Below are 15,667 nucleotides of genomic sequence, written 5' to 3' on the forward strand. Positions count from 1 at the left end.
TCTTCCCTTCCAAGGTCAGCAGTGGACATCAATTCTCTGCAGCCAAGGTCCTATTTTCACAAAGCTCTTACTCCTGCTTTGGCTTTAGGAATATGAGGAAAGAATGAATTGTATATTGAATAATAAATACAACATCTGAAAATATGTTGAAATTAGATCAAGATTTTTTTTCCTCCCATTTCTCTGTATGGGGGATTGAACCCAGGGCCTTGTACCTGGTAGGCAAGTGTTCTACCCCCAGCCCCCAATTAAGTCATTTGAAAGGAACTTCATTTGTAAGGGAACTGTCTTTCACTTTCTACCCACTTAAGAGTAAGTTTGGAAATGTCCACATGACTTCTGTCAGGGGTGTGTACAATCAGTCCTGGGGAAAATGCAAGAAGGGAAGTCCTCTCTCACTCTGAGGCCACTATGATTTTTTAAAATTCCTTCCACGACAGTTTGAATTTTAACAGATTCATCTAACACTTTACTACCTGCAATAGTTATATCAGATCAATGAATTTAATACTTTTCTGCTGAATTCTGACACCAGATTCTAGCTCTGCTCGGTTCTTTATACTTTCTTTCTTTATACACTGAGGTGCACATGTTCAATGCCAGTCTACCCCAAAGAGAGGGTTACAAATGAATATAACAAGGTTTCTAACATCCTATAAATATGTGTTGAACCTCATACATAATGCTTGCAAGCTTGTTGAGAAACTTCAGGCTCCTGAGGAATAGGGGAATTGGGGATCAAGTTAATGAAAGCTGTGAGCCAGGGCTATCAGCCTGGATGCTGTGTGGAGGGGTTCCAGGCAGGAAGAGGAGGAGGAGGAAGGGACCAGGCAAGAGGTGGCAGCCTTAAATGGACATCTACATGCCAAGGGTTTAATTTCTTATATATAGTAAGTGCCCTCTGCCCAATGAACTAATTGCTTCAGAGCTAGGCATTTGGGTGTTTACATCTAATGGAAAAAATCAAGCACTGTGGCAGCACTGTAAGGTTCAAAATTTTATGTGCAATTTTAACAAACTTTAGAATAAAGATGAAAAAAATCAGATTGCTGGACCAACTGATATCTATATGGGAATATAAACTTTTACCTCTAATTCACACCGCACACAAAAATTAACTAGATATAAAGTTGATCTGAGATACAAACTCTCGAGCTACTAGAAGAGAACAGAAGACCATCTTCTCAGCCTTAGGGTAGACCAAGATTTTAAAATAGGACACAAAATGCACTAACCATAAACGGATTTCACATGGTGGACTATTTGTTAAGTATACACATTACTAAAGACCCATTGCTAGAATATACAAATAACTCTTGCAAATCAGTAAGAGAAAAACAACCCAATAAAAAATGGGCAAAAGGAGATAGATAGCCAGGTGGGCTGATCTGCATATGAAAAGGTACTTAGCCACTTAACTGGTCAGAGAAAGTAGACCTAAACCATAATGCAATATCACTATATACCCAGAAGAATGGGCAAAATTATTTTGAGCAATGACAATGGAGCTATAGGTGAGAATGGACGCAAGTAGAGCTCTCATGTGCTGCTGCTGGGAATTGAACTTGCTGCAGCCAGTTTGGAATAATGTGTGGCAGTTTTCAGAAAGTTTTAACAATGATCTAACTCATGACTCTGCCCCTCCCTTCTTAAGTGTTCACCCAAGAGAAATGAGTGCATGTATTCAAAAAAGAATGTTTATATGGATTTATTCACAGTAGTCCTAAACTACTAAATATTCATGGAAATACAATAAACACACAGAAGTATATCTGCAATAGTGGAATAATTCCACAGAGCAAAAAAGAAAGACAAACTACTGATTCATGCAATAACACAGATAAATATTGAAATCATGTTAAGCAAAAATCCACATATTGTTTGATGCAACATCATGAAGTTCTAGAACAAGTAAAATAATCTATCATGACAGAAGTCATATAAAATGGAAGAGACACGTGGGATTCTCCCTGATGATGGGCATGTTCTTTACCTTGAACCGAGTAGGGACACCCTGGTATATCAACTGCCCAATGAACTAGTTGCTTCAGAGCTGGGCACTTGGGAATGTCTATATCTGTATGTAAATTGATTAAACACCTTAATTTTGCATAGCATCATGGAGCTGTAAAGCTAGTGGGGATCTTGGCAAGGATCTGGTCCATCCATTATCATCCATAGATAAGGAAGCTCTTATTTCTATCCAAGGTCATACTGCCTACAATGCTGGCGGCAGAGAAGGCAGGCAGTACTCTCTAAGACAATGCAGGCCTGTCCATTTACTCTTAGTTTTCTGTCTTCAGACAAACCCTAGGAACTATTCTTTTTTAAATTTACTATTACTTTCTCAATTACAGCATTGTAGGCACTTAATTTGGTGTTCTCAACATGCAGCACCCACTGTAAAACCTTTTTCTTCCTCTTCTTAAATTGTAAGAAAAAACAAATAAACCTGAGAACTATGACCAGCCCTATGTCACCCACCATTGCTACTAACCCCTGGAGATATTCTGAGGCTTGGGTAAACTTCCCACCGAGTGTCTTTTCTATCCTTAAGAAAAGCAAAAAAGAGCTGTAATTATTCCAAGTGCAGTCTCCCAGAAGAAAAAGTGATGAGGGGGAAAAAAAAGGTTGATCTTGACAAACAACTGTCAGCTTCTTCCTTCCTTTCTTTTTCTTTTTTTTTAGAAGTAGTTGAACACAATAACTTTATTTTATTTCTTTTTACGTGATGCTGAGGATCAAACTCAGGTCCTCGCATGTGCTAGATGAGTGTTCTACATCTGAGCCACAACCCCAGCCCATCTTCCTTTTTTTTTTTAACATAACAAAGTTTATTTATTTTTTTTAATTTATTTTTTAGTTGTAGATGGATACAATATCTTTATTTATTTTTATGTGGTGCTGAGGATTGAACCCAGTGCCTCACATGTGTGAGGCAAGCATTCTACCACTGAGCTATAGCCCCGGCCCTAACAAAGTTTATCTGAGCAAAAAATGTTCTTGAACTGGGCAGCATTCTGGATCAAAGATGGTTCAGAATATGCCCCTAGTGTCAGATTCAATGGGACTAATTTGCTAGCACAAACACATTTCTGTCCAGAGCTTAAAAAAAAGGCGGGGGTGCGGGTGGGGAACACCCTGAAGACTGGGATTACCTTGGGAGTTTGGGTGACTTGCTAGCTCTGGAAATTTTGGGAGATTTCTTGGCAGCCCAGTCGTCACTCAGCTCAATGTCACTGGAGTCTGAGCAATTGCAGCTGTCAATCACAGTAGAAATCAAGCTGTTTCCATAGATCTCATCTGCAAGATACCAATTTAAGGGAAGCTAAATCAATTAGACTTTAACAATGATCCCTGCATAAACCAGAGGATAGACTGGCAGATATAGACGAACAGGAGCCTTCCTAGGTCGTAAGCAGGTTCCCAGGGAGGCGGTCAGGGAGCCTTTGCTTGGCATGGGTTTCTGAGCTGGCTAGAAGTCCCAACAAGCCAGGTGGTTCTTCATGTGTCATGAAGCACAACAGCAAAGCCATTTTGTTTTCAACTTTCAGTTCAGTGAACAGTGCCAGACTATTTTGTGTATTCCTTGGGGCATTAAAATACCATGTCATTTTGACAATGGCAGAAAAAAAATTCCTAATTCTGCTTAGAAAATAGCATAAAAATGTCAAAGGAAAAAATACTAAGCTCCTTTCTATTTCAGCCTCTAAACCTAAAGTAATGGCCTAGTCAGTCAGTCCTAATCCAACAGAATTAGGACCTTATAAAAAGAAAGAGCAAGGTCTCTTTTTAATGCACAAGGTCCGAGGACAGGCTGTGTGAACACACAGAGAATTCTGGCAGCTGTCCAAAAAGCAGGAAGAGCTCTCCCTGGAACTACCTGTGACAACGCCCAGATCTTGGGACTTCTCACCCTCCATAATTGTGTGAACCAATTCTACTAATAAATCACATACACACAGAGGATGAGTTTTGTTTCTCTAAAGAACCCTGATTAATCCTGATTTGGGTACCGGGAAGTCAGTGTTGCCATAGTGAATAGTGGAATAAACAAAGAAGCTTTGCAACTGGTAATGGGTAGAGGCTGGAAGGTTTTGAGGCGCAGCAGAAACACAAGCATAAAGGGCAGTTCTGACAGTTTGGGACTCAACGCTTATAACCTCATTTAACTTTAATTATCCCCTAAAAGTCCTATCAAATACACTCACACTGGAGGTTAGAACTTCACATGTGAATTTGGGGGAGAGTGCACACAGTTCGGTCCATAGCAAGTTCTGATAAAGATTCCTTTTGAAAATCTGTGAATTTTCACTAAAAAATATACTTGGAGAACATTTACAACAGTGGATCACAAACTTCAGTGCATAAAAATCACTGAGAACCCACAGTGAGCAGGAACTTATATTAAATAAGTCTCCCTGGTGGTCTGCATGGAGATGGCCCATGGACAACATTTTGAGAAACAATGATGCATAGGCTTGGAAGAGTTAATTGGCTTCTCAAGATGAAAAATTCTTGGCTTTTCAAAGACAGGAATCATTTCCTTCTCTGAGCTAGTTTATATATACCATTCAGTTGGCAATTAGTCACACTGTGCCTTGTGACACAGCTTCTATTTTTGTCATGAGGTATTTAAATCTTGATTTCTTAACTGAACTTTTCAAGTGTTTGTCTTGTCTCGCAGAAGGGTTTGCAAACTCCTTAAAAACAGAGATAATCCTGGGCCTTCTCTGTTATCTAGGAAACTAAAGGACCTCATACAAAATAGGCACGGTTGACTGGTTTGCTTTACAACTTATAATTCTTTAATTATAAAAATAAAACATGGGAATCCCCAAAGGATTGTTAGCAATTGGTCAGCCTCTTTGGTATGAGCTGACAAATGTCAGCACTAGGGGAAAACAGGCCTTTGGGTAATGAGGTTAGGCTTTAAGCAAGTCTGGCCTTAGGAGGCTGCAGCCTTGGTGCCCACATACCCCCTCCTGTCCCCTCTGTAGTGGGAGGACAGACAGTTCTTCAGGAGTACCCTATGATTTCAGCATAGGTTTTATGGAGTCCCATCCAGAGGAAGGGCCTTAGATACTGACAGCCAGAGAGAACATGTGTGCAGGCTCTGCTTGGGACTCGTTCTCTGTACCCCTTCCTCAGGCACCTCCAATTAGTGTCAGCTTTCCTTCTCCCTTTCCTGAAACCATGCTAACATCTTCTGCTCTTTTTTCTATCTTCCCTCTCCCTCCTTCCTATATGCCTCCTCCCCGACAGCTCCAAATTTTTCTATTTGCTTTCTGTTCCTAGTACTAGTTTGTTACATAAGTCAAAAAACAGGAAAAAATGCATATCTAATATTTTAAAGTAGAGGTTCATTGCTTTTGAATTTATACAGTAACACTGGTAGGAGAATGTTCCCAATGATGCTGAGCAAATAATGTGCAGCGGACAGGTAGAGCAACTGTGTAAAACATCAGCATGGGAAAGCGAGGTTTAGGGTGAACAAGCCCACTGCTTTGTGATATAGGGTCATGCACATGTCACAGCAGCTTTAGGGATGTAATGACAGACAAAGGATAACCTGATGAGCAGGACAGTGAACTAGTGCAAGGAAGTAGGGACATTAAAGTATAAACTAATAAAAACAGATTCAATCCAATAGTGTTGTTTCAAGATCAAGCACTTGGGAAACTCTGGGGGACAAAAAGACGACTCAGTTCCCTCCCTTGGGTCCTCAGGATTTGATGGGCAAAGCCTCAGAACCATGATGACTGCAGTGTGCTGAGCAGGTCTAAACAGCCCATTATCAGGGATGGTACCAAGTATAGTGCTGTTCACTCTGTGGTGGGTGTCAGGTAATGTCTCACAGAAGGCAGCACATTGAGCTGCAGGTACTGATGGGTACGCAGACACTGGGCTAGCATTAAGTGGCACCAAACACCAAAGTACCTTCTTACAAGAGCATCACAGTCTAGGATCTGAGAGAGAGGGAGGCAAGAGTATCCTTAACACATTAACTAAGCAATGAGGACCAGCACAGGAAGGAATCTGTTCAAGGGTAGAGTGAGCCATCATGTTAAAGATTTTATGGACAACCAGGAAATTTTCACTGGTAACTAGCTAAAAAGCAGTTAATAGCGTATCAGTGAAGGACAGAGGCAGAAGGCCAGGAGGCCAGGGACAGGGCTGAAGGCTTCAAGTGTTCTTTCTTCTTCTTCTTCTTTTCCTTTCTTCTTCTTCTTCTTCTTTTTTTTTTTTTTTTTTTTTTGCAGCACTGGGGATAGAACCCAGGGCCTCATGCATGCTAGGTAAATGCTCTGTCTCTGAGCCACACTCCTGGCCCTGAAAAGATAAATTATCTCACCTACCCAAGGAGGGCAGGGACATGGCCCATTACTATTTTCAAACCACCTCAATTTGACATTAGGGCACTCATGAATGCTTGGTCTATAATTGAAAAAGAGGAGGCTCTCCCTGCTAGAAGCTGGGTCAGCCTTCCCTTCTCTCAGAGCTGGCTTTCTCTACCATGGCCCCAACTCCATCATGCCTTATACAACATTATTAACCTATCAGAAAGTACATTTAGAAAACTGTCACTTAAATAGGATTTTAGGAATGCAGGAGCTTCAGGGACATTCCACGCTAGCCAACTCAGGCTCACTTCACAAAAGGCATTCTTTTGGCATGGGTTTTAAGTAATGACATTCCATAACCATAGGGGAACAAGGGCTCAGTCCCTCAGCAAGGGTCCCACCTGTCTTGCTATCTGTCCATGGGTCCATGATGACAAACTCTGGCCGTAGCTTGCTGATACGTCGCCCCTTCAGGATGGGCATGAGCCCGTCCAGGTACTCCAGATAGAGGGTGTAGCACGGGCCGCCCACCTCCGGGTCATCCTCTGTGCGCTTCATGGTGCAGTGCAGCCGCTCATTGCCTGCTGAGGGGTAGCTGACAAAGTCTCGCATATTGTTGGGATCTGGAATTGGGGGCTAGAGGCAGGACACAGGCAGAAAAGGAAAGAGCTGGGACTCCAGAGACTCACACAGAGAACAGAGAAGGCGTGAACACATCAGGTAGCTTGGGAAAGGTTAACTATGTGGTATGGAACAGCAACTCACAATTTGTGGGTGCTCATCACACAACACCTAAGTTTGGATCCCACTTGAGACAATTAAATCAGAACCTCTGGGGGTAAGACTGGTTAGGTTGTTTCCTAATATGATACAATACAGCAATGTTGAAAACTGCTGGTGTGGAATCAATGGAAAACATCTAGGAAAAAAAAATCATGAGAGATTCTAAAACTCTGAAGTATCAGTAAAAAAAAAAGCACCCAACAAATCAATCTGATACTCAGAAGTAGAGATAAAACATAGAAAAGGACCTAGGGTACTGAGGACCTGCACAAGTAGCAGGTTTACATTCACATGCTGCCTTTATAGTTTCTGGAGGCACAGTCAGTATGAAGGATGGCAGGCGGCTGTATTGGGCCAGGGATCAGGGTAGGGGGGCTCTACCTCCAGCACAGCAGAGAAGAGAGCTGGCCTAAATTTTGACTGGGTCCAATCCTGCCTCTTCCCTAACTAGCTGTGGGGCAAGTTACTTCACTTCTACCAATTTCTTTCTTGGTTTCTCAAGTGGAAACAATGTCAGATTCTGTTTGGAAGTCAGGATGGAACAAAACTGATTTTTACAAAGGATGGTACAAATCTAGTATACAGTTAGTGCTAAATAAACACTTGTTCCTTTGATCATCAGGACGACAAGGAGTCAAGGTGGGAATACCAGCATGAACATGAGAGAGGTGAAACTACCATACAAGGCAAACCTCACTTTGATACTCAGGGAAGTATATGCGGGCATGGAAGGACATGGCGCAACTCTGCAGAGTCACACTTGAGCCATTTTTGGACACTCTGGTGAAGCAGGGAGCCCTGTGCATCTTTTCTGATGCCCTCCCCGATCTCTCCTGTCCCTATCCTCCTCTTGGTGAGCAGTGGGTGGCAGAGAGGTGAGGATGGAGAATGGGGAGGGCAGAAGGCTATACCTTGATGGTGGGGATGAAGGCAGTGGAGAGGTAGGAGCAGAGGCCGGGGGGCAGGGTCAGCTTGCTAACATCCTTGTCTTCTCGCAGGGTGCTGGCGATGGCGTGCTGGCACAGTAGCTGTAGGCTGGACACCCGGTGTTCCACTCGAACCACGTACAGGGCGGGTCCTGAGGCCATCAGCAGCCGTGAGTCCCTGTGGCCCCAGCAGATGGAGATGATGGGGCGCTGCAGGCAATGAGAAGAAGACAGTGCTTAAGCTTTTGCTCTTCTGGTGAACAATGGACATTATGTTCAGTGTTCTCAGTAAAATAAAGTGAGCGGACAGTATTGAGAATATTGGTTTTAAGAGCATAATAAAGAATATTAAATACCATATTATGAAAATTGAGCATTTTAATTGAAAAGGAATGAGATCTTTAGGCCAGAGCACAAATAAAGGACTCGAATAATTTTATATTTTTCTGTATAAGCACTGTCTTGTTTAATTTGATGCCATAAATCCTAACAGCTCTATATAATGGCCTTCTACTAGCCAGGGCAATCACCTCAGGATGTAGTCATCCATATTCCGTACTGAAGTGCTGGTCATCAGAATCCCCAAATTACCCAGTGTTGTTTCCCATAGCTCAGGGAGGTGGTGGGTAGGTAGATCTGAAGGCTCTTTCCGTCCATCCCAACAGGCAGCATTTCAGAGTCAACTCAACACTGGACTTGGGGGGCCTGGGCATGTGAACTGGGGAATATTTCCCAGTCAAAGCCTCTTAATTTTCTCAGGAGTCAACTGGGAGCACTGTGAGAATTAAAGGACATGGTGGTACCATGGTGCTTCTGCAACCCATCACAATCTACAACCCAGGTATTATTCACTGCTAATCTCCAAATGACTGGGCAGGGAGGCAAGGGGAAAAGCTCTATGGAAAAGGGAGAGGTGGCAGGGAGAGAGTTCCTGTGGTGGCCTTGCCAGGTGTTTGTGGCCATGATTTTTTTCAAAAGGCATGCTGAAATCCAAATACGTATGTTAGAAATGTCTTGAACTGAAAACCCCCAAAGCTCAGGGATGCCATTAGCCAGGCAGGGAAGAAAGAGGTAGAGAGCTGTGAAGGAGAAGCAGCAAGAAATATGTTCATTCCCATCCAAACAGATGGAGCACTAATTTAATGAAGTCTCCAGGGGGTTCAGAAACCAGAAATGGGAATACCAGATCTTTTATATGAATGACAGATAGGAACAGAATTCACAACACTTTAGTGACAATCATCAAAATAAAAGAACACATGAAGACACTTCCTTAAAATACCCTCCAGGGTCAGCTAATCCTGGTTTCAACTTCAAAGCAAAATGCAAGGCTGAGGATAACTCATCTTGCATTTCCATCCGTGAGGCCAGACAGTCCCAGGATGGGACAAGATTAACAGCCAACACCCCCAACTCCCTAAGGAGGACTGAGTGATTGCTGGCTGTGGACCTAGAACCCAAGTCTAAGGGTTTCTGAAGCATGTTCAAGCTGGGCCTCCTCATGAGATGATCCCACCCAGAGGGCAGACCCCATAAAGGGGACTGTGAGCTCACAGAAAGGCACAACCACTGCTGAAAACCAGGACACCAACACAAAAAATACAAAAAAGTCTCTGGCACCATCAGCCCTGTAATTGCAGGTTAGAACAGAGGCCTTATCAGAACCAGCACCAAAATCTGAACCCAGGGCCTCCCTACTACATGATATACACACGCCCTACTACTGAGGTACATCTCCAGCCCTCATGCTTAATTTGAAAGGCAAACTGTTGCCTCTTTATTCCTGAACCCCTAAAATAATATTCCGCATAGAGCTCAAGGCATGAAAACAGTCCTCAATCATCACTTGACTCACTGCAGCTGGCTGCAGACATGAAATACTTCTCCAATCTTCCATTCCTCTTTCATCAATTGATCCATCTGACATGCTGGTGGTTACAAAGCAGGAACTACAGATTTATCCTCCCTTCTCCTAGTTCTGCTTGTCAGAGTAACTATCTCTGTTGAACAGCTGATTATATGTTTTATATAAAATTATCATGGGTAAGTATGTATGTCTTTGTGTCAAGAACTACTAACAGACTCTCAAACTGGTTAAAAATCCTGTTACATTTCCACAAATAATCACTTCCCATCATAACAAAAATAACCATGTCTTCAAAACTTACCACATTCCAATAGCACACAGAGTGCCTGCACATACTCCCTCAGCAGGTCCTCTCAACTTGGCTACACAGGCATTATTAACCCATCTAACACAGGAGGAAAACAAGGCTGAGGAGGCTGGGTAACTCAATCACAACTCAGGAGTGGGAGAGCTAGGGCTCATCTCACCAGCGGGTGCTGCCTCTGAAGTGTCAGTATACCCACGCTTGGACTAAAGAATGTGCACTGTTTCCTTGCAAAACTCAACTAACTGCCAGTCACAGATGTGGTGATGAGTCCATTATTCTCCCCTAGTCTGTTCTGCTCAGAAACAAACCAAACGATGTCTATGGAAAAAGCAAATGGACAAGAGAACAGACTTTACCAACAGAACATGGACAGTTCATTTATGGCTGAAAATAAGTCGCAGGTCATGTGGGCCAGCATGCAAAGACAAATGACCAGGGAGTATTGGTAGATGAACTGGAAACAGCATCAGGATGATATGCCTGGATGGTGAGGGAGGACAGTGCTATTCCAAACCGGGCATCACACAAATGTGAAAAACAGATCCCTCAGTCAAACAGGAGTGTGAGGTCTTCAAAGATTAAAGGACAGAAACCAGAACCCAGGAAAAAGAGCTGAAATTATTTAGCCTGGACAAATAACACCTACAGGGTTTCAAGGGAATCATTATTATCTGGATCAAGGTTACCCCCGAATTCCTCCTTCTAAGAACAGGACATGGATACCAACAGAAATTTAAATTAATTTGGGGTGCAGGACTCAGTCATTTATCCAAGTTCGGGATGGTTTACTCCAGCCTGGGGGATACATTAGTTTTTGTAGCCTATACTCCTATGAAATGATAAAGTAGCTAAGAAAGTGTTAATACCTTTCCTCTTGTGATTTTTAAGGTTGTATCACAAAAACACAGGGAAGAAATTACAGATAATAAAAACTGTCCCTCTAGTGTGAAGATTTCCAGGTATCATCTGTGTGGGGAAAATTAATTCTTGTGGTTACCATTTAGTCAGATGTCAGGCAGCAGGGACATGACCTCTCAGGATCCCCATAAACCTGTCCACAGAAAGTCCCTTTATAACACATTGTCTTTCATTTTCAAAATCACATTTCCCAGCCTGCTAGGCTCATGTTACAAATACGCTGCTGCTTTGGAAGCAGTCAGATTTCAAACACAAGCGTCCAGTCTTGACTTGGCAGCCATCATTTTCTGTCACTCTGTCCTCTGGGCTCAGCCATTCCGGCAGAGCACGAGCCCACTGTCTGTTTGCCCACAGACCTCACAACACAGAGCATCCTTCCTCCTGAGGAATCTCACCTGTTGGGTTAAGCTGCTGGAGAGAAATGCACTCCATGTTCCGTTCCAGTAAAACCCCGGGACATACAAAGGTCCCTCAGACTCATGTTCTAATCTGAAGAGCTGCTATCCGCTAGGAAGAACTAGAAAGCTTGTGGATTTAATCTCTCAAATCACATAAAATGACTGATGGCTAAAACTGTGAAGCTGAAAATGTTAAAATCTTAACTTGTGGGGCTGGGTCTGTAGCTCAATGATGGAGCGCTCACCTAGCATATGTGAGGCACTGGGTTCTATCCTCAGAACCACATAATAAATAAATACCTACCTACATACATAAAATAAAGCTAGAAACAAACCCTTAACTTGTGTAAAGAGGTTCACGTATTTGATGTATCGGAGGTAAAAGGGCAAAACAAAACAAAAAGGAGCTGCATCTAAGAGAGTCAGCAAGGTGGACACTGCTGCTCTGCTGCATCCACAGGAGCTACTGCTCACCTGGGAGGATGTGTCATTCACCACGGCAGGTGCAAGGCACAAGGTTAATGGAGAGTCCTCCTGCCCTGCACCTCCCTCTTTGGATGATGATGCTGAGCAATGTAAGCAATGGGTGTTGGCTTCCTCTCCCTCTCTTCCTCTGGACAGCAGTATGGACTGTGCTCCTGAGTGACCACTTCTCACGCCTTACTATGGCATCCCATCTCCTGCCACTACACAATACATGCCCTGTGTCAACCCAATCATTTATTCATCTATTGCACCACCAACCAGTCATAAAATAAAATATTTGCCAAATGTATACAATGGACCAGATCCATTCTAGGCATTAGGGGAGCAATGCTGAACAAGACAAAATCCACCCCTCGGGGAGCTTACATTCTGGGGTGGTAGAGAGAAAGAAACATCTTAACATGTTTGACAGGGACGACCTGATAATGTCAGTAGTGAGGACGCTCTGCAGTGAAGACAGGGTGGTGTAAGGGAATAGAGAAAGAGCGCAGGAAGCAGGCAAGACCGCTCCAAGGAGGCCCTCTGAGCAGAAGCCTCGCTGATAGGATGGCATGTATCACTGAACTGGCACCAAAAGGTTCCTTCCAATATCACCAATTTTATATCTATTAGAGCAGTTATTCAACAGTTTTGGAAAGATGTAAGAAAAAAGCAGGTGTTCTTTACATATTAAAAATAAGCTGTCTAAGCAGATTAGAGGCAATTACAGTGGCCCAAGCCAGGGATAAGGAGGCAGTCCTGGTAAAGACTCCCCAGATGAGAACCAGCTGCCGAGGTGGTAGAGGAGTAGATCCCTGTGGAGGTCAAAGGCCTCCCGCCCCCTTCTCCCATGCTTTGTTCCTTCTCTCTGTGGCAACCCTATAAAGGGGGTTCTCTGGCAGGAGGAAATGCACAGAGAAGGGGATATTGCAAGTTTACACAAGCACATACAACAGAATTCACTTCAGAAACCATGGATTCTGAGGAGATGGAGATGATCAACCTGATCTAAACGTGACACAACACAATGCATAAAGAAATATCCCATGGGACCCATTAATATGTACACTACTTATGTTTTTATGTATCAGTTTAAAAAAATAGTGACTGTTCATCATCAAACTGTTGGGTGGAGCCACGGACAATTTTGCATATGAAATCGTAATGATTTGTCCACCAACCAAGTTGTAGTAATAAAAGCTGGCTCAGGATTCAGCCAGCCGAGTCTCAGTTTTAAAAGAACACAACCATTCTCCTATTCTCTAAGCAGATGACACCCTCGGAAGACTTGCTCACCATTCGCAGCAAACCTGGAATGCCACAATGACAGCCCTGGGAGAGCAGCCAGTGCTTCTCCTCAACAGAAAGAGGCAGACACATTTTTGGCTAAAGGATTCTCCTTCAGGGGTACCGAAATCTCCAACCATAAATGCAATTTCTCATTTTCTGTTCCCATAACTTCTTTCTTAAAATTTCTCTGGAGGGTTGGGGTTGTAGCTCAGTGGTACAGTGCTTGCCTAGCACATGTAAGGCACTGGGTTCCATCCTCAGCAAATTTAAAAAAAAATAAAAATCACTGGAACATCTTACTTCAACAACCAAAACTTACAGAATACATGGTGACCCCAAACCAGCCTGTAATGCCAGATGTTCATATAACAAGCAAAAATCCCAGACCCAAATTACTGAGGCCCGCAAATTTCATTCAGTAGTACTAACTCTAAAAATCCTTCACCAGATTATCAGATATTCAAGTAGATACAGATGATCAGACCACAGCTGATGAGGTAACTTACAGAATTTTAAACTACAACACATGCAATAAGGAAAGGAAAGTAACTGATAATAAATTTCCTTGTAAGAGCTTTAGCCACAGGCATTAATGTTACAAGTAAATCAAGAAAAATCAATTTTAAAGCCAATACTGCCACATGTTATACCAGGCAATGGGCTTTGTATGCAGTAGCCTACAATCTAATTAACTTGGAAATAAATTTCCAATCTAAGTTGCATTTAATTCTTTTTATAAGCAGTTCAATAAACTGCCTAACTTCCTTCCTGCTATAAAAATTTCCCTGCCTTTAGACTCCTTGAATAGCACAGCACATACCACACATGGTTTGAGAATCACTGCAGTTAAGAGTTAAGTTGCACATACTGAGTATTGGACTTCATTTTCAAAGGCAGTATTGTTAGCCTTTATATCAACACAATATTTTCAATGGTTGCACTAGATCCTAAATGAAAAAAAGAATCAATAACTGATTAAGGTGTTGAGACACTGCAGGGACACTCCACCGACGAACGCTGGTCAAGTCTCTCTCTTATTCCTGAGCCCAAACAGTTCAGATGCAGGACCCATATTTCATATGGCAGCTCATGAGAATTTTTGCAAAGGCTAAGGCCATCAAGCCTCTACCACATTATAGTCTGAGTGAAAGTCAGAAAAATGAGGAAAACATAGGATCTGACTTGAGTAAAATAAAAGACAGGAAAGTATAATTCATCCTAGAAGTATTAAGCATCCCAAGGGCTCATCAGGAAGAAGGGTCTCAATCCCACTGGCAAATTTAGAAGAGAATGTGACTGGGCTGGTATTGAAGCTTTCCTAGGAAAGACACCTCTGAAGAGGGAGGAGAATGCCAGTGGGAGGCATACCTAAGTCAGAGAGGACAGGGGACTACAAGGCCGAAGGCACTCAGAGTGCTTCAGTCCTGGATTGACAAATATTCAAATATAATAGCCTTATGAACTCAGAAAGAGCTGAGATTCTTACCTTCTCCTACTTACCACCCACTGTGGTTTGAATGTGTCCCCCCCAAATTCCTATGCTGCTGGCATTTGGGTGGGGCCTCTGGGAGATCCTTGAGATTGGATGAGGTCATGGCCTCATGATGGCATTAATGAGGAAAGAACCCCACCTAACAAACTTGCTCTGTCTTGCCATAAGATGCCCTCTGTCACACAGTGATGCTACAGAAGGCCCTTACCAGATGCTGAGATGTAGGCAGCATACTCTTGAGCTTCATGGCTTCCAACACTGTGCAGCAAAATGCTTTAGGACTCAAGCATTTTGTTATAGCAACAGAAATAGGCTAAGACATTGCCTATTAGGCTACAGATAAAAAGCTAACCTGAGATCTGATTAGAAAGGGCACAAGCCTTCTGGTCTAAACCATCAACAGAAAGACTGAAGAGCACCTATGTTGGCAACTGTCTACCCAACCCGCTGAACAAATATTTACAGAGAACCTACTATGTTCTGGCAATGCTCTGGCCATGGAGCCACAACCCTACACAGGGTAACCTCTCCTTCAGTCTCAGATTCGCTAGGACTCCAACATAAATGCTCATGTTGCCAGACAGCCTGCTGCACACTAATGGCCTCAGCTCTGCTTCACTTCAGCTCCTCCACGTGCTCACGTCATCTCTTATAACTATTTCACTTCTAAAAGAGGAATCTGACATTTCTAGCCAACCACAGCTTCCTACTCTGTTTTCATCACTTCCTCTTGAACAGGCCTTTCTATGACTTTATGCTTCCTGGTCTCAGGTCATGAAGCATCAAACTATGGAATGGTTGCCCGTTTCCCTACAGGGATCTGGGTCTTTGTGCTGCACTCTGCTTTCCAGTTTCTAATTTAGACACGTTGTATTTC

At 43.0% G+C, this 15,667-nt stretch overlaps 1 protein-coding gene across 1 annotated transcript in view; it reads right to left on the reverse strand.

The window, feature by feature from the left end:
- The window catches only part of LOC143389794 (tubby-related protein 4-like), a 74,204-nt gene that overhangs the window by 3,424 nt on the left and 55,113 nt on the right, over positions 1–15,667 (reverse strand). The window contains exons 8-10 of the mRNA XM_076842599.1: positions 8,039–8,263; positions 6,746–6,980; positions 3,159–3,303 (exon numbers count right to left, since the gene is read on the reverse strand). Of these exons, the coding sequence (XP_076698714.1) occupies positions 3,159–3,303; positions 6,746–6,980; positions 8,039–8,263 (605 nt within the window). The remainder of the gene's footprint in view (positions 1–3,158; positions 3,304–6,745; positions 6,981–8,038; positions 8,264–15,667) is intronic.

Source organism: Callospermophilus lateralis, unplaced genomic scaffold, assembly GCF_048772815.1.
Source record: "Callospermophilus lateralis isolate mCalLat2 unplaced genomic scaffold, mCalLat2.hap1 Scaffold_65, whole genome shotgun sequence".
In the NCBI taxonomy this organism is placed as follows: domain Eukaryota; kingdom Metazoa; phylum Chordata; class Mammalia; order Rodentia; family Sciuridae; genus Callospermophilus; species Callospermophilus lateralis.